Here is a 19776-nt window from a genome sequence, read left to right as displayed (position 1 = left end):
CTCATCAAACTCATTTTTTGTGCCTTAGGGCATCATTCCAAAAACCCTTTTCTGAAAGGTAAAATCAACCAACACACTAACATTTTCTACTCCAAACTATGGAGCTCTGATTCCTCATCCCCGAATAAGTGATACGTAGGCACAAGGGCCCCAATCCTTGCCGAGCACTATAATAACAAATCCCCCCCCCCCTTTTTCCACACACTTTCTTTTGAAAATAAAACAATGATAGATAAATCCCATGTATGTAAAACAACCCAAATGGTTCCCATGGAGTACCATGGACGTAAGGGGTGCTAATACCTTCCCCTTACGTAACCGACTTCCGAACCCAAACTCGGTTGCGAGACCGATTCCTTATTCTCTTTTAGCGCTTCCCGTGCGCATCTCCTTTCCGGGGGTTTTATCGACTAGTTCCCCTCTCCTCTCCGATAGAGGTAAACTAAATAAAATTCGGTGGTGACTCTTCTGACTTTGCCTCTCTTTGACATCTCTTTAGTCCCGGTTTCATTATCGTGAAATCCCGGTAGCGACAGCTGGGGACTCTGCTGGGGTTAATTCCCTAAGCAAGTTTATCCTAGTTTGGGTTGTTTCTATTTTACATATGTGGAGAATTATCTATTATCTATTTTTTCCTGTATATATTGCTTTTGTTGCTAACCTGTACATATTTCTTTGTTTGCATGTTGCTCCGAAACTTTGGCTCTGTGACGAAGAATTTTTGGAAGCGATAATGATTGCAAAGAAAAAACCTTGTGTGAAAGACTCCTCACCCGAGTCTGAGAGTTTTTGCTTGAGGTAGGAGAGGTTGAGTAGTATTGGTCCGCGAGGTGCCTTCCTCGTTAGAGTCGTACGAGAACCTCACTTAGTGGTAGATTCTCTTAAGAGGATTGCTGACCGTCGTGCTTTCAGCGTAAGCATCTTTTCTTTTACTAGAATTAATGACCCTAAGACCCCTTTTAGAACCTTTAAACTATGGCTACCCTAGACTGATGTTCGCGTAGTATAGGCAACCGCGGTGCCTTCCTCGTAAGGATCGATACGAAGATCTCACTTAGAGTAGATGACTTTGATGGAGCAATCGCCTGGCAAGTAAATTGACATAAGCGGCTGACAGTCAAGGAAGTCCATGACTCTAGGGGCAGTGTCTTACACCCAATTTTCCAAAAGCCTTAGATCACACAAAGCGAGAACCTTGGTTTACTAAGCAGTCATTATTGACTCTATGCCTCGTCACGATGGTCCAAAACCATGAACCCATGCCTAAAATTCCGTGGAAATAATAAACCAATCATTCATTCATACATTCATTCATCATCAATATAATAAGCAAAGCTCTTAAAATCTCTGTTTGTTCGAATGCATAATTATAAGACTATTTTCCGACACAATCATGGATACTTCAGCAAGGAAAAGCACCTCTACTTTCCGCTTCAAGAGTCCCGACATCAGTTCATTAAAGGTCCTCTGCTCAAAGGTCGTAGCTCTCAACGACAACAAGTTTAGAGCCAATTTTGGGAACATCATAGATCTTCTAACCGAGCAGGTTGAATATGGTGTTATCACTACAATGTCTCAATACTATGATGTCCCTTTAAGATGCTTCACTTTCCCCGACTTCCAAATCACTCCAACCTTGGAAGACCTCGAGAGACTCCTCAATCAATCGATCAAAGAATATAGCTATTTCCCGAAGTTGGAAGAAAGCTTCTGTTTGACCGAGCTCTCACTCACCTTGGGATGAGAAGAAGGGAGGTACTTTCCTTTGTTACACTCATATGCTACATCTTTGGATGAGGGCCCGCATGCCTCAAATTGGACCCTTCGCCAAAAATAAACTGACATGGCCGCAAAGGTTCGCATCTCTCTCTGCCAACTCAATCCCATGGTACAAGAGGGAATGGGATACAAAGGACATCATCGCAAGATGTGGAGAGTTCTCTAACGTACCCTTAATAGGAATGCAAGGTTGCATCAACTACAACCCTGCTATACTCAAGAGACAACTAGGGTACCCCATGACGAGGCCCCCCGAGGAAAGAGATTTCATTCCATTTGTCATTAATACCGTGGATCCGCTTGATTCAAACGTGAAAAGAGTGAGAAAAGCTTGGACAAGCATAGTCCGTGTTGACCATGAATGGGGTAAGAAAAACATCCAGCTAAGGAACCCTACTATGTGTGGGTAAAAGAGGGGGCTAAGGTTGTTAAGATGTCGTTTCTGTTTGATCCTTCTTCATTCTCGTTGATGCCCGAGCCCGAGCCTATCCTACAAGAGGACATGGACAAACTTACCAACCAAATCAAAGAGCTCGAGTTGGAAACACTCAACTACGATTCCAACTCAATCGTGCCAAGGAACGTAACCACGTCTTGGACGATAAGGGTAAGCAAGTCTGTGAAAAATTTGAAGATAGCAAGAAAAGGCTCTGATTATCCGAGGGACAAAGAGTTTGGGTTGGTGGAGCTCTACAAAGAGCTAATTCTGAGCTAGACTTCTGCAACGAAGAGTTGGATCGAGCGTCCCGAATTATCAAGGACCTTGAAAATACTGTCAAGAGGTCTAATGCCATGAAGAAAGAAGTGAGGGAAGATTAAGAGGCCCAGATTATCGAACTAAGGACCACTCTAAAAGAATATAAGGACTTTCTAGCCAAGGAGCAACTAGAGAAAGAAAAGATTCATCGAAGCTTCATGTGTGAGCAGTTCAACCTTGGACGAGCTTGCGAGAAGATCAAGAACTTGAAGATAGGAATCTATAACCAAGCCTATGTAGAGTTACAAAACAACAGTAGACATTGGGAGGAGCGTTGTCATGGATTCGAAGCTGCCATTGCTCAAAGGGATGAAATCATTCATAATCTCCAAGCCCTTTATGAAGAATGGAGGGACAAGTACACCAACATGACGGTATTAACTAACTATACCCTTCAAGACTTTCCCGACAAGTTGAAAGAGGCGGATCTGATCATGTGCCCAGATAATACCCCCGAAGAGGTCTACCACTTTGTCAAGTTCTGCAAGAGGACGATGGCCGAACTCATCACCGACATTGGGGCTCTCCGCAAGTCTCAAGGGGTCACTTTTAGGGTGGATATCTAGTTGGTTTATTTACTTCCATTACCTGTATTTTGCCACTTCTATGTATTGCAGTATATTTTCCCTTCAAAGGATGAATAAAAGTTGTGATTTTCTCTATTGTGTTTTCCTTTATTTATGATTGTGAACGTGAATCATCAATTAGTTTTTGCAATGAATAAACACGAATAACTAGAAAGAGCTTTGCTTTAACACAAAAAAATTCATGCATCATTTGCATCTTTCGAAACACAAAAACATAAAAAAAAATCATCCATCCATCCTTTTTTTGACCATAACCACTCTCCAAAGCTGACTTTTCTACGATACACGAGGACATCGACAAGCTGTCATGGATCAACTTCAAGAGAACCAAGTTGTCCTTCAGGAAGAAGTATCCCAGATGCGGTCCCAAATGCGGCAGTTGATGGAGACTATTCAAGCAGTCGCAAGAGGTCAAGAGGTTATGGCAAAAATGCAAGAATAAATGAACCAATGTGCCAGTACTACCAATCCTCATGTAAGACCCCAATTTTGACCCTAAGATCCCTCATGAAATTTCATCATATGCATTAGCATTGGGATCATACTTTGGCATCCTCCTTACCCCTCTCTCATTGGGTTTGTTTTGGGAGAGATCACCAAGCACCATGTGATTGTATCATACTTGTATATTATCATTTTACTAACCAAAATACCAAAAATATGTCTTTGCATTTGCCTATTTCTTTATAGGTAGGGTATGATCCTCTTCGATATATCAAGGGTTTGAGGCCCTCATGACTAAAAGCACAACCATGGATTGACCCACAAATGTTTCAAAGCATCACATATGAGTCCCAATGATCACTACATGTCATATTGATCAAGTTTTTTTCAAGATTTTGGAGGTGATTTGCCTTGGAAACCCTAGTTTGACTAGGTATCTTGAGTAACTTCTCCAACAAGCTATCTCACCAATTGATCAAATTTCTCAAGGTACACTTCAAAATTCATCATCTTGTGCATATATGATCTACCATGAGCCTAAAAAGTCAAGAGAATTGAAGGTTAACAAGTTGGTTGATGGTGGTTGGTCAGATGAATTCATCTGATCAAACCTGGGTCTCCCTAGACCCTATCTCCTACAATTTTCACCATATGGAAATGATTCCAAGAGCTAAATTACTCTAAATGACATTCCAAACAACTTTCACGTTGATCCCTAGAGCTAGTTTTGCTTTGAAAATCATTTTCTATGTTGAAACATTATAGATCATTTTGTCTAAACCCTAATTTGAAAGTCAACTTCCCAAGGCCATAACTTGCTCAATTTTTATGAGATGAAAGATTTCCAAGTTTCACAATAAAATTCAAGATATCTACTTCAACCTTTATATTTTGAGTAAGAGCTAATTCAACTTTTATGAGCATGTGATATGAGGATATATTATAGGTCATTTTTTTCCCTATACCATTGAACAAGTGATTTTCCTCAACTTCAAAAATGCATAACTCTACCATTATAAATCCAAATGACATGAAATTGGTTACCATTTTGAAGTTCTTTGAAATAGATACAACTTTTATGAAGAGACTTTTCTCATTTAAAGCTCACATAGAAAGGTAAGCAAGGTGGAATATTGAGATATATGGCTTGACACTTAGAAAACAATTCAACATGTTGAAATTTCCAAACTTCCACCTCAAAATTCACCATGATCCAAGTTCCAAATGAAAAACTGTCCAACATCAAAGTTGTTCCCCTTGATCTAAGCTTTCCAAAGAACCCAAGTTCATGCATTTTGGATAAAGTTTGCTTGGGTTGCGCATGGCTTTAACAGGTATGTATGATTGGAGGAAATCAAATGCCAAAAATCACATTTCACATTGCCTTAACATCCAAGCCTCATTTGAACTTCATAATGATTGTACATGGATCAAATTGGATTGCTTCATGGGCATGTACACGCCCATGCAAGCTTATGCATGAAATGTCCAAATTTAGCAATTTTTCAAGTGTGCAAATATTAGTCCCAATTGTTATAAATACAGGCCCTTGGAGCTCAATTAAAACACACCTTGTGCGCCAGCTTTGCCCCCCAATTGAAACCCTCACCATTCAAAGGAAAACCTGAGAATTTTCAACTTGAAAATTGAGTTTGAATCTCACTGTTTGGAGATTCAGAAACTCCAGGATCCAAAGCTTTGTACCATTACCAAACCTCTCCTGCAAGCTTCTGAAGTGTGATCAGATCAAGGTTGAAGCAAGCAAGATCCATTTTTGCACAACATTGAAGGTAAATTTCAGAAAACTTCATCTCTTCGATTCTCACTCAATTCTCATTAATTCTCTTGGATCTTTGGTTGTCTGAAGTCCTACCAATATAGGCAAGAAGATTGAGTTGCTTTGAGGTCAAATCGAAGCAACTCAGTTGTCACACCTCGAAATTCAACTCCTCATATCTTTTTATATATTTGGAGTTAGTTGAAATTGAGGTCAGATTCGTGCTCTACGCCATTTTTTATTTCAGATCATGTCCTTCTTTTTTATTTTGGTGATGGTTGAGGGTGGACCAGTCCGGTGAGGTCCACCGGAGAAGAAGACCGGAGCTCTGGCTCCGGCGGTGTGTTGGCACGTCTCCAGATCACAGGATCCATTTGAAATGTTTTAATCTTAGGCGTTGGTTTTGAATACCACGCGTGTGGCGCGCTGACTAAGTTCCACCATGAAACGCGCGTTTCCATCCACTTGATCTGCCACCTCAACTCATGAGGGAGATCAAGTGGCTCAAGTTTTTTTAATTTTTTTAATTTTTGTTTTAATTCATTTGATTTTCATTAATTCATATTAATTTTAATATTGATCCAAAAAATATGAGAGTTTCACCAAAAAAATTTAAATAAATTCCTCTTTCATATTATAAATTAAAATTATTAATATTTTTCATGATTTAATTGATTTTATGATTATTTTTAAGTGTTTAAAAATACTTTTAAGTCTTTAAAAATTAAGAAAATTTTTCTCGAAGGTCCTTTGACCTTATTTGACCTATGATAAATATCATGGCCATTTCTTTGGTGTTTTGATGAGATTTTAGGAATTTGACAAACCATATTTAATTTAAATGCATTATTTTAGTATTTTTTTAAATTGAATAAATGCCAAATAATTGTGTTGACCTCTTGTGATGGTTTGTGTAAGTTTGACTTATGTTGTTGGGCCTTGGTCAAGGTTGATTTTACTTTGCTAGATTAATATCATTGGATTTAGGGGATTGATGGAAAGTACATTCCATCTCCCAAAATGAATGAATGATATTAATTTGGTAAAAGTTCTCCTTTGACCAATTTGAGTTATGATCCATTTCCCTTCCTCTTCATCTAATTCCCCTTCTTTATGCATTCATTTCATTTGGTCTATGATGTCTCTAAATCCTAAGGCTAGTTGATTGAAAAATTAACATAAATATGGATGAGATTAGGCCACCTCTTTTGCATATTCTTTTTGTGTGTGGTATGTTTCATGAGCATAGTCCATTATACTATGTCTCTAACATGCATTAACACCAAAATTCTATTGCCCGGTCTCAAATAGTTGTTACTTCTACATAAGTCCAATTACGATTGCTTAACATAATGCTAAATTTTTGACACAAAAGGCATATCATTCTAGTTAGTGAGATTGTAAGTATCCCCTCTTTCATGGTATTGTGTGGAAACTTGGCCTTTTTTCCTTCCTTTAGAAGATGTCTTGGCTCAAGGATCCATGCTTGTGATAAGTGGGTTGAGTGTTCTCCAAAGAATGACTTAAAACAAAAACGTAAAAGCAAAACAATATTTACTTCTAACTCATTAACAACTAACATTTAATTTCAAGTCATTTACTTTAATGCCATTTAATTTCAAGTCTATATTCATTTGCCATTATCCATACCATTCTAATTGTTTATGTTAATGCCATTTTCACTTTGCCCATTTGGACCATATTGTGTGATATATTTTGTTTGTGTATATTTTGTTTGTTTGTGTGGTATTTGACCATTAATGTACATAATAACAACAAAAACCCTAAAAAAAATTGAGTGGACTGTTGACTTGATCTTGGACAATGGGACTTAGAATTTAGGCAACATTCATATGCTAAAGGACTTGGCCAATGCCAACTGTTGTGAAACCTAGTGCTTGCAATTTGAAACTTCATCTGATACATCTTTGAAGATCCCTTTGAGTTCATCTACAACATGATCATTATGAAGCTGTTATTTTGAACTTGTGACTTGTGAAATTCATCTGCTACATGGGCAAATTTGAAGAAGATCATGGAGTGGCTAAGGCTTGGATGGGGCTATCTTTATTTGATGCCTTGCTCTTCAAGATTAATATTGTATGCATTGTTTATGGCTTAATTCTAATATCCAAGGGAATTTGGGGTTTCTATATGACATTCTTGTCAATTGGATTGCTACCCATTGGTCAGATCTTTTCAACTCTTAACTTTTAATTTTGTGCATAAGATTAGTCTCTTCATTTCCTCCCCACTTATTTAATTTCAAAATCTCTCCCTCCTTTTAAAAATTCTTCTTTGCTTGAACTAGTTTTGTTCTAAACTTTGACCACTTTGCAAACTAGAAACTTTGGCCTTATGCCATTGTATTTTCAAACTTCTTTTCTTGATCAAACTTGTAAATAGACTTAATTATACTTGACCTAAACTTTTAAAAAGCCAAAAATAACTAACTCATTCAAACCTTTTTTATGCCTTTGTGCCTTTCAAACTTAATTTTTGTTAAAAGCAATGCATCCACTTTGAAATTTGTATCACGAACTACGAGGTTTTGATCCCTCATTTTTTATGTTGGTACGTAGGCACAAGTTCGAAGGTCTTGTCAAATACAAAAATATAATTACTGAATTCTTTTCTCATCCCCCCATTCCATTTGTTTGTAAACATCATTTTGTACAAAATACATATGTACACAAAAAATGGCTCCCTAGGAGTACCTAGGACACTTTGGGTGCTAACACATTCCCTCTGTGTAACCAACCCTCTTACCTGTAATCTCTGATATTTTATTAGTTTTGATTTGAAAACTTCTTACTTTTGGGTTTTGTTCGTACTTTTCCCCTTTCCCTGGGAAACAATAAAAGCGCGGTGGCGACTCTTGTTATTTGATGTCTAGCTTATCCATAACTTGATGATCATGAATTTACCGCTGCACCTCCTACCCCTCCAACGGTCGAGACTCTGACTCCAGTTAATCCTCCAATTAACATTAATGCACCCGATGGTGTTCCAAACGATAATCCTCGTCCTCATGTTTTTGAGATAGACGACCAACACGATGCATTCTTCATTCCAAGGGATGCTTCTCAGGATGACGCCTACGGTTCAGCAACCAACGAGGTGGAGAGGAAGGTAAAGGCTATCGAGAAAAAGCTCAAGGCAATGGGGAACACTGATGTTTTGGGCCTTGATGCGGCAGAAATGTGTCTGGTACCTGGAGTCATCATTCCAACCAAGTTCGAAGTTCCGGACTTTGAAAAATATAAGGGAAATAACGACCCTAGGACGCACATTAGGGCATACTACCGAAAGATGGCTGCTTATTCCAGCGATGATCAACTTTTAATGCATTTTTTCCAAGATTCCCTCAGCGGGGCATCTTTGGATTGGTATATGCAACTTGAGGGAAACCATATTCACACATGGAGGGAAATGGCCTAGGCATTCCTCAAGCACTATCAGTACAACACTGATACGACACCTAATCGCATGTAGTTACAAAATCTGACTCAGAGGTCTGAGGATTCCTTCAAAGAGTATGCCCAACGGTGGAGGGAATTAGCTGCTAGGGTACAACCCCCATTGCTAGAAAGAGAACTGGTAGACATGTTTATGGGAAAACTGTAAGGTCCATACCTTGACAGAATGGTAGGTAGCACCTCTTCGAGCTTTTCAGACATGGTCTTAGCCGGTGAAAGAATAGAAAATATGATTAAAATGGGAAAGATCCAGAACTCTGCCAGTACTTCCAGTGCATCGAAGAAACCTTTTGTTCCCTATGGTAAAAAACGAGAAGGCGAGACCAATGCCACCTTTATCATTCGAACAAGAAATGCCTCTTACCCACAAGTAGCCTTCATATCTCCCGTCCAACCAAGTTAACAACAACCATTTACAATTCCTGTCCAAACTCAACAACAGCAACGCTACCAACAACAACAATAACAACGGTATCAACAACAACCGCAACATCAATAACAATAGTATCAACAACAACAACAAAGGATGCAAAGACCCGAGAGAAGATTTGACACGGTTCTTATGCCGTATAGCCACATTCTACCATATTTATTAAGGGGATCACTTGTACAACTAAGGTAGTTAGGACCCCCACTAGCGGTTCTTCCTCCCAGTTATGATGCAAATGCTCGCTGTGAATTTCATTCTGGCGCTCCTGGGTATTCGATCGAGAATTGTAAAGCATTAAAGTACAAGGTTCAATATCTTATTAATTCTAAGGCAATCATGTTCGCCCCCAAGGGGCCGAATGTAAATAATAACCCGATGCCCCCTCACAACAATACAGCCGTGAATATGATGGGAGCTGAGAATGGAAGGAGATTGATGTCCTGTATGGATGAGTTAAAAACACCACTCATCGAGATCAAGAATGCTTTAATGAGGGATAATGCCTTTCCCATTTGTAGTAATGATTGTGAAAACTGTCTGATTAACCCGCAACAGCGTAGGACGTTGAAGTCTGTCATACAACAATTAATGGACCAAGGGATCTTGGTAGTAGACTGCCCATCCACAAAAGAAGATGTGTCTACCCTCGAGATACCATACGACGAAGTCCCTCCTCTACAAATTCCATATAACTTCTCTCAGTTAACTCTGTCAACAAATCATGTTACTCTGATCATGATAACGGTTCCCACACCATTCCCGTATGTTGACACCAAGGCAGTCCCATTGGTGTATGACACCTCAGTCTATATTCATGGCCTGAAAATTCAAGAAGAATCGTTGGAGTCTAGTGATCCAATGATCAATATCACCGGCACTGGCGGAATTTAAAGAAGTGGAAGGATATTTGCACCGACACTCACTCCAATTGGAACTATCAATCCTTCAAGTTCAGATAAAGGCAAACAAATTGATGGCGTTAATCAAAGACAAGACCCTGTACCTTCCAATGAAGTAGACGAGTTCTTACGCATTATTAAGAAGAGCGATTATCGAGTAGTTGATCAGCTTAACCAGACACCCTTGAAGATCTCAATGTTGTCTTTATTAATGTACTCGGAGGCCCATAGGGATGCTTTGGTAAAATTTCTGAGGACATCGTACGTACCGCAAGAGATCTCTGTTTGTCAGTTTGAAGGGGTAGTTAACAATATCGCTACTAGCTTAAGCTTGGGTTTCAGTGATGAAGAGCTTCTCGCCGAGGGGAGGAATCATAACAAGTCTCTCCATATTTCTATTAAGTGTGTGGACACAGTCCTATCAAGAGTTTTGGTAGACATTGGGTCTTCCCTCAATGTGATGCCTAAGAGCTCATTTGATAAACTAACCGTTGAAGGACTCGTAATGAAGTCGAGTGAGCTTATAGTAAGAGAATTTGACGGGACTAGAAGGACTGTAATCGGTGAGGTGAATTTGCCTATGAAGATTGGTCCCCATACTTTCCTTATCACTTTCTTCGTAATGGACATCTATCCAGCCTACAATTGTCTACTTGGGAGGCCTTGGATCTATTCAGCTGGTGCAATCACTTCAATGCTCCACCAAAAATTGAAATTCTTAGCTGATGATAAACTAGTTGTTGTCGAGGGTGAGGAGGACATTGTGGTAAGTCACCTCGCGTCTTTTCGATACGTTGAAGGAGAAGGGGAGATGAGGGAAGTCCCATTCCAATCTTTTGAAGTTATCAATGTTGAAATGGTTTGCCCAGCAAAGGATGAATCAAAAGATGCCGAATATCCAATGGCATCTCTTAAGGATGCCCTAGCCATCATAAAGGATGGACACCCCCAAGGATGGGGAAGATTGCTTGAACTTCCTGCCAATAAGGACCGTACCGGTTTAGGATACAACTCCCATAATCTGAAGAAGCCTGTGCCGATAGCTACATGGGGATCAGTGCTCCCGTTATCCGAAAACTTCTCGAGCGTCGGTTACCTTGATGACAACCGTATCTATGTTGTGGAAGAAGAAGGTGCTGGGTTGATCTTCACAAAGACTGATGGAAAGGGTGTCACCAAATGGACCGAAATTGAAATACCTAAAGTGACCTTGATTGAAATGCAATTCCCAATGTTGTTTTCCTTCCTTTTTATCAAAAGAACATGTGTCAAGCCCAAGGCATGAGGGAATAATTTGTAGGGCCTCATCAAATTTCCTTATTAATCATTAACGAAAAAGGTTCATGTTTGCAATCAATTTTGAGATCCTTGCATTTCATTTATTTATTTCACCTTTTTCAAAATGGCATTTTTTTTAAAATTCTTTTCAAATCAGCCTTTCTTTCATATCAATAAAAGTGTGGACCTTAAATCATGCAGATCATCCTCGACAACCATCAATGACAAATTTGCTACGGTCTCATATGACTTTGACAACCCAATTAATCAAGACCATGAAGAGTGTGAGGCAGAGGCTGAACTCCCCAAAGAATTGGCAAGGCTGCTCAAGCAAGAGGAAAAAGTCATCTAGCCGCACGAAGAATCAGTGGAAGTGATTAACCTTGGGACAGATGAGGAAGCGAAAGAAGTCCGAGTTGGCTTTGCTCTATAAGATGAGGTGAAGGCAAAATTTATTGAGCTCTTGAAGGAATACAAAGATGTGTTTGCATGGTCATACCAAGATATGCCCGACCTCGATACTGACATTGTGGTCCACCATCTACCCCTTAAAAAGAATGCCCTCCAATAAAGCAAACGCTACGAAGGACCCGTCCCGATATGGCTATGAAAATCAATGAGAAGGTACAAAAGCAACTCAACACCGGCTTTCTAGTGGTCTCCAATTATCCTCAATGGATAGCTAACATTATGTATGTACTTAAGAAGGATGGCAAAGTAAGAATGTGCATAGATTATAGAGATCTAAATAGAGCAAGTCCCAAAGATGACTTTCCACTACCACACATTGACGTGCTAGTAGATAATACCATTCAGTTCTCTGTTTTCTCTTTTGTCGATGGTTTCTCCGATTATAACTAGATTCACATGGCTCAAGAAGATATGGAGAAAACCATTTTCATAACACCATGGGGCACCTTCTGCTACAAGGTGATGCCTTTTGGATTGAAGAACACCAGCGCCATATACCAACGAGACATGGTCACTCTCTTTCACGATATGATCCATAAAGAGATTGAGGTCTACGTCAACGACATGATAGCCAAGTATCAAACCGAAGAAGAACACCTTGTCAATCTAGAAAAGCTATTTGAGAGGCTGAGGAAGTTCAAATTGAGGCTTAATCCCAACAAATGCACATTTGGGGTAAGATCCGACAAATTGCTAGGTTTTATTGTCAATCAACGTGGCATTGAAGTAGATCCCAAGAAAGTAAAGGCCATACAAGCTATGCCTGCACCCAAAACCGAGAAGGAAGTCCGAGGATTCCTAGGTAGATTGAACTACATTTCTAGGTTCATATCTCACCTCACTGCCACTTGTGATCCAATCTTCAAACTTCTTCGAAAGGATCGAGCCATCATTTGGAACGATGATTGCCAAGACGCATTTGAGAAAATAAAGGAATATTTGCAAGAATCTCCTGTGTTGATGCCTCATGTACCTGGTACACCATTAATTATGTACCTCACTGTTCTCGAAGGATCAATGGGTTGTGTCCTCGGCCAACATGACGAGACTGGTAAAAAAGAGCATGCAATATACTAGTTGAGTAAGAAGTTCACTGGTTGCGAGAATATGTATTCGATGCTTGAAAAGACTTGTTGCGCATTAGCATGGGCTGCCAAACGTTTAAGACAGTACATGCTCACTCAGAAGACATTGCTGATCTCTAAGATGGATCCTGTCAAATACATCTTTGAGAATCCGGCTCTAACCGGTAGAGTAGCCCGATGGAAAATGGCTTTAATCGAGTACGATATCCAACATGTCACTCAAAAGGCCATCAAAGAGAGTGTATTGTCTGATTATCTTGCACAACAGCCCTTGGAGGACTACCGGTCTATGCATTTTGAATTCCCCGACGAGGATATCATGTTGATTAGGGATTGTAACATCCCCGGTCCCGAGGAAGGACCCGAGCCTGGATCCCGATGGACCATGGTTTTTGATGGAGCTTCTAATGCTCATGGCAATGGAGTTAGGCAGTAATCACTTTTCCAACTAATTTCCACCTCCCCTTCACCACCCGATTATGTTTTGAATGTACAAACAATATGGCCGAATACGAGGATTGTATATTTGGCATTGAAGCTGCTATCGATCTTAGAATCAAAATCCTGGAAGTCTATGGAGATTCGGCCTTGGTAATCAGTCAAGTCAAAGGAGATTGGGATACTAGAGATCATAAGCTCATTCCTTACAAAGAGCATGCCTTGAAACTAGTCCCCTACTTCGATGAAATTATATTCCACTACATCCCTCGAGAAGAGAATCAACTAGTTGATGCTTTGGTAACTTTGGCGTCCATGTTTAAAGTTAAGTGGAAGAACGAAGCGCCGTCCTTTCACTTGAACTACTTGGACGAACCTGCTTACTGTCTGGCAGCAAAAGACGAAGCTGACGGTCATCCTTGGTTCTATGACATCATGAAATTCTTAGAGAACCAAGAGTATCATGCGGACGCGTCTATCACCGACAATAAGTATCTTCGAAAACTATCATCCAAATTCTTCTTAAATGGAGGGGTAGTATACAAGAGAAATTATGATTCGGTTTTGCTTAGATGTGTGAACAAGCAAGAAGCAAACAAAATTGTAATGGAAAATCATGAAGGATCCTTTAGGACGCACGCCAGTGGGAGCACTATGGTAAAGAAAATTTTAAGGGTCGGATACTACTGGATGACTATGGAGATTGACTGTCATCGCCACGTCCAAACCTTCCACAAGTTCCAGATCTACGCCGATAAAATCCATGTGTCGCCAGCGCCTTTCAATGTCCTAACATCACCTTTCCTTTTCGCCATGTGGGGCATTAACGTGATCGGACGCATAGAGCCAACTGCCTCGAATGGACATCGCTTCATCCTTGTAGCCATTGACTATTTCACAAAATGGGTAGAAGCAGCCTCGTACGCCAATGTTACCAGACAAGTGGTGACTCGATTCCTTAGGAAAGAAATCATATGCCGTTATGGGGTCCCTAACAAGATCATTATTGATAATGGATCTAACCTCAATAATAAAATGATGAAATAACTATGCCAAAATTTCAAGATCGACCACCACAACTCATCGCCTTATAGGCCTAAGATGAATGGCGCTGTTGAGGCAGCTAACAAAAACATCAAGAAGATCGTGCAAAAGATGGTGGAAACCTACAAATATTGGCACGAAATGCTCCCATTCGCATTACACGGTTATCGTACTTCCGTACGCACTTCCACTGGGGCAACTCCCTTCTCCCTTGTGTACGGCATGGATACAGTCTTACCAGTCGAAGTCGAGATTCCTTCCTTAAGGATTTTGACAGATGTTAAGCTTGATGAGTCTGAGTGGGTACAAGCTCGATTTGACCAACTAAACCTCATTGATGAGAAGCGCTTAGCATCCATCTTCCATGGCCAACTCTATCAAAAGCGCATCAATATAGCACATGACAAAAAGGTTTTTCCCCGCAGCCTAAAGGCCGGAGACCTCGTATTGAAGAAGATTCTTCCAATCCATACTGACCCAATGGAAAAATGGACGCCAAACTACGAAGACCCGTATGTTGTAAGAAAGGTCTTCTCCGGAGGAGCCCTGATCCTTGCAACTATGGATGGTGAAGATCTTCCATCCCCAGTGAATGCAGATGCAGTCAAAAAATACTATGCTTAAAAAATATATATAATTAAAATAAAATAAAAACCTGATATGTTGAAAACCCGAAAGGGAAACTTATGCAAAAATGAGTATCCTTGTAGACTGAAAACCTGAAAGGGCGGTCTAGGCAAAATTAGGGATTTAATAAGAGCAAGAGGCTGCATCCCGCAAGGAATCCTTCTTCATTCCTTGGCGAGTCTATTATGTGGGTCCCCAGCAAGTCAATCATATCACCCTTCTTCAAAAATCAAGATCAAAGGGAGACTAAAGGCATAAAGGCTATAGCAGAGTTGGAATTTGATGGAAACCCGAGATGTTTTATGGCCATTACAATCATTGTTTTTTTTTCGCAATCACCTCTTTTAGGAATTGCTTCCTTTGTACAAAACCCCCTATTTTTTTTGGGGGGGGGGGACCACTTATCGATAAAATCAGTTCTCTCACATGTGTTCCATATTTTTACTTTTCTTTATTTGTCTACGAAATATGAATTTTTGCCTAAATAATATTACATTGGAAATTTTTGATTAAAAGATGCTTTTCAAAAAAAAACTATAAGGGACACAACATCAAATTACATTTCTTTCCGAAATTTGCTAAAGGTAACCAAAACGCATTTGGAATTTCCAACCTGAGGGTACCACACAATCCCTTGGACTTGGCCAATCATTTATCCCCCCAGTAGGAATTCCCAAACATTACATTCAGCGCTTGCTTGGACGTCGAGCTCCAATTTCTCAAGTATCGGAAAGTCAGTACACTTCCCTCAATCACCCTTTTTTAAGCCCAATCGCCATTGGCATTCCCCAAATACACTCCTCCATAAAGCCCAAACACACTTGGCATAACTTGCAAACCCTATATTTCATATATTCCCCATGAAAGCCTAAACACGCATTGACATGCATGACATCACATCATAAGTATCTCCTTAACTTACTCAAATTAACTCGTCAGAGTTCGAAATTTTCCAACCGTTGTTAGGAATTTTCCCCAATAAAATAAATGTTCATGCTCAAAACATTTCCCAAGCACAGCCACGCATTCCAGTCGTCGCTGGGAATCATCCCTAAACTGTTTCGTTTCATTGTCAAGTTTCCCCAGAGGAGTCGCGCATTCTAGCCATTGCTGAGAAACATCATTGTACTTCTTCTATCCCTAGAAAGTCATCAATACATTTTTCCTTTTCCCCGTAGAGTCAGGTATTCTTAGTCATTGTTAAGAATCGTCACTGAATTCTCATTTTTCATACTAGAGGCCTTTTGAGCTCATTCCCCAAGTCGAGTCAGACATTTATAGTCGAGAATCATCCTTGAATTCATTTTCTCCAGTAGATGTCAGGTATTCCATCCATTGCTAGGAATCGTCACTTGACATCTGTATTCTCCTCAGTAGAGTCAGGTATTCTAGCCGTTGCTAAGAATCGTCACTAAACTATTTGATCTTTCCGACGAATTTCAGGTATTCTAGCCGTCGCTAAGGATCATCATTGTACCGTCATGAAAAGTTATATCTCCAATCGAGTCGAGTATTCTAGTTGTTTCTAAGAATCGCCACTGAACAACCCTTTTTTCCCTCAAGAGACGGGTATTCTAGCTGTCGCTAGGAATCGTCACCGTACCTTGTCTTTTCTCCCCAACCGGTTTAAATGGTACAACCGTCGCCATGCATCATCATTTGAAATCATTTATCATCCCCACTAAGTTGGGTATCCTAGCCATTGCTAAGAATCATCACTGAATTCATTTGTTTGACCCCCCAATACATGTTAGGTGTTCCAGTCATTGCTAAGAAACACCATGTTGTTTTTCCCCGACCGTTGCTAGGAGCAATCACCATTGTTCTCATTTCCTAGTGAAGTTTTATTCCCTTTATTTATTTATTTTATTTTTTTTGGGGGGGGGGGATTTTCAAATCAAAGTTTTCTCATTAAGAAGATACTTAGGGTGCATACATCACATTGCATGCATAATCATCATAACCACACATAATCCCCAACAAATTCTAACATTCTCCTGCAGGGCAAATTTCTGATTACTCCCATTAGTATTTAATCCTCTCTTACCTTAATCACATTGGAAGCCGTCGCTGTCCACGTATTCAGGTCCGAGAAAATTAAATAGGGACAACTATCATACCCTAAAATTCACCCTACCCCAAAACAACTTTCATCATATCTATGATTTTATTACACATACATACATTCATTGCTCCATCACAATAATTACATTAACATTCATAACCAAACGCATATTGCATGAGCTCAAGGCATGGATTTTAAAATAAAATAAAAATGGAAGAAAAAAATAGGGAAATTGATTTCCCCAATAGGATAATTTGATTTCCACTGCGCAGACAGCAAAAATACGTCTTTTTTTTTGCACAAAAGGCATTTGGTTCTCCCCACTTACCCAATTGCTTTCCCTATAAATAGATGCACTATTCCCCCTAAATTTTCATGTTTTCTAACCCCCAAAAATTCTGAAAAAATATCATTCAACCCCCCTCTTCTCCAAATCTAAATCAAAACCAAAAAATATTTTTCTCCCAAAAGTCACCCCCACCAACTTTTTTCTATTTCACATTTTTTCCTCAAAATTTCTCAATCTCTAACACTCATAACTCAGCCCCTTTACTAAGCTTTCACCACAAATATTTTCATCGCAAAACCCTTGCTTCACATTCAAGCTGAACACCATTTCAACCTACCTTTTTTCACATTTTTGGGGTAATGATTTTAGATTTAACTTTTTAACTTTTTGGTTCTGTTTTTTGATTAAAAATAGTTTCTTGTTCTTGGTTGGTCTTTTGATATGGTTTAGATTCAAGCTTGCATAAATGATTAACTTAGGTTTTCTCACTTTTTTTTTGGATTTTTTGCTCTTACTATCTTTTTGTTTACCTTTTTGTGGTTGATTTGTGTGTGTTACCATTTTCTTTTATTGTGGATTTGTTGTTGTATTTGTTTGATTGATGAGGTTTATTAGATCATGACCATGGTTATTTAGAGTTGATTAAATCTTCAATGTTTCAAACCTATTAATGGTTTATCAATAGATCATTCATGATACTTTGAGGCATTGATAGATTGCCTCTACTTTAACCATATTTGAGTCATTTGATGTATAGATGAAACCATGTCTTTACATTAACTTGCTAATCCATTTGCTTATTGTTATTAACTAATAATTACTAACTCCTAACATTTATATTATTGCATTTTAATTCCTTACAATTTATTTTATTGTTCATTTTATTTCATTTACTTTATGTTTATGTTCACTAACTACTAACTTCTAACATTTATATTATTGCACTTTATTTTTTTTGCAATTTATTTTATTGTTCACTTTATTGCAAGTATTTTATGTTTATGTTTATTGTTATCTAACTATATCATTTATATTATACTAATTTATTTACTACCTTATTATCTTGTTAAATAAAAGATGAGTAAAAATAAAAGGAAGAGAACAAATCATATTCTTTTTTAAAATAAAAAAATAATATTAATAGATGGACTTAAGGATGCATAACTTTCTTTGTTACAAATCTATTGTTAGTTGAATTTTTAATCATCTTTAATACTTTGCATCAATGATAAGCTATCCCTTAATGTGTCATATTTTGAGTCTTTTTTATCTATTAAAATTAGTCCTCAAAATACTCATTTTTGTACATGTTAATAACCACTAATTATACTTCATTAATTTTGTTTATCATTAACCTTTGTTATTGTGATTTTGGTATTATTGACTTATTATTTGTTTTATGTCATTTATATCCATTAACCATTATTATTGTGATATTTTTATTTTTTATCTTGTAATTTACTTTTATGTCATTACCTTGTAATTTACATTCAAGTACTCATCATCATCATCATTGTACAAATTCATCATGCATATTTATTTACTTGTTATTTATTTTATTATCATCAAACATTAAAAACAACAAAAACATGATAAAATGATAAGACAAACAAATATTCACTTCACTCTTAATCAACTTGGACTTAGAGGATTTCATCTTAGGACCTTTGCTTTGAGGCCTTTTCATTACTCTTCGTGACACTTTGTAAATGTTGGATTTTATTTGTAATTTACATGCTTGTTGTAAAAATGGCATCATGGCACCACCTTAGGGGGACATGTTTGTAAGACCATTATCCTTTGCTTAACTTAGGTCACTTTTGCACACAAAAGGCTTTCTCTTGGGCTACCTTACAATGAGGCCCTTTAGTTTCTTGTTGGTTACTTTGCATTCATGGTGCATAAGCCAAATTTCATAATCAAAATAAAATAAACCTTTGATTCAACGTCAAGTGGCATTTTCATAGTCAAATTCAAAACATTTAATAATTACGATTATTATTGTGCACCACGAGCCTTAAGTGGTGTAGAATGAGTAAGAATGGAGCATTCCTACCCTTACTCTGATTATTTTGGATGCAAGACGCTTGACTTGTTGTCTAGAATAATCACCTCCGCCCATAGACTTTAGTACGATATAATCACAAACACTCATTTCATAAAACCCTTATTCAAGGTAAAAATAATACAACTCATCAAACTCATTTTTTGTGCCTTAGGGAATCATCCCGAAAACTCTTTTCTCAAAGGTAAAATCAACCAACACACAAACATTTTCAGCTCTGAACTACGGAGCTCTGATTCCTTATCCCCGAATGAGTGATACA

At 38.5% G+C, this 19776-nt stretch overlaps 2 protein-coding genes across 2 annotated transcripts; both read left to right on the top strand.

Annotated features, from left to right (window-relative positions):
* The first annotated feature begins 9628 nt into the window (after positions 1-9628).
* On the top strand, positions 9629-11437 carry LOC127081325 (uncharacterized). The gene is made up of 2 exons (XM_051021597.1): positions 9629-10014; positions 10147-11437. Exons 1-2 carry the CDS (start codon positions 9629-9631, stop codon positions 11435-11437), a joined length of 1677 nt encoding a protein of 558 aa, XP_050877554.1.
* Positions 11438-13487: 2050 nt separating this feature from the next.
* On the top strand, positions 13488-17899 carry LOC127081324 (uncharacterized). Its single transcript, XM_051021596.1, has 2 exons — positions 13488-13985; positions 17864-17899. The coding sequence occupies exons 1-2, from the start codon at positions 13488-13490 to the stop codon at positions 17897-17899; spliced, it is 534 nt and encodes a 177-aa protein (XP_050877553.1).
* The last annotated feature ends 1877 nt before the right edge of the window (positions 17900-19776 follow it).

This window comes from Lathyrus oleraceus, chromosome 5 (genome assembly GCF_024323335.1).
Source record: "Lathyrus oleraceus cultivar Zhongwan6 chromosome 5, CAAS_Psat_ZW6_1.0, whole genome shotgun sequence".
Classification (NCBI taxonomy): Eukaryota; Viridiplantae; Streptophyta; class Magnoliopsida; order Fabales; family Fabaceae; genus Lathyrus; species Lathyrus oleraceus.
The sequence above is the reverse complement of the archived record's forward strand: the minus strand, read 5'-3'. Positions and strand labels throughout refer to the sequence as shown.

Bases quoted from the DNA above. Each gene is read 5' to 3' on its own strand.
- LOC127081325 (XM_051021597.1), top strand. From the start codon at position 9,629: ATGCCCCCTCACAACAATACAGCCGTGAATATGATGGGAGCTGAGAAT. The intron at 10,015-10,146 runs GTATGTTGACAC...CGGAATTTAAAG, and splicing joins ACGGTTCCCACACCATTCCC to AAGTGGAAGGATATTTGCAC.
- LOC127081324 (XM_051021596.1), top strand. From the start codon at position 13,488: ATGGCCGAATACGAGGATTGTATATTTGGCATTGAAGCTGCTATCGAT. The intron at 13,986-17,863 runs GTTTTGCTTAGA...GATTAAAAATAG, and splicing joins ACAAGAGAAATTATGATTCG to TTTCTTGTTCTTGGTTGGTC.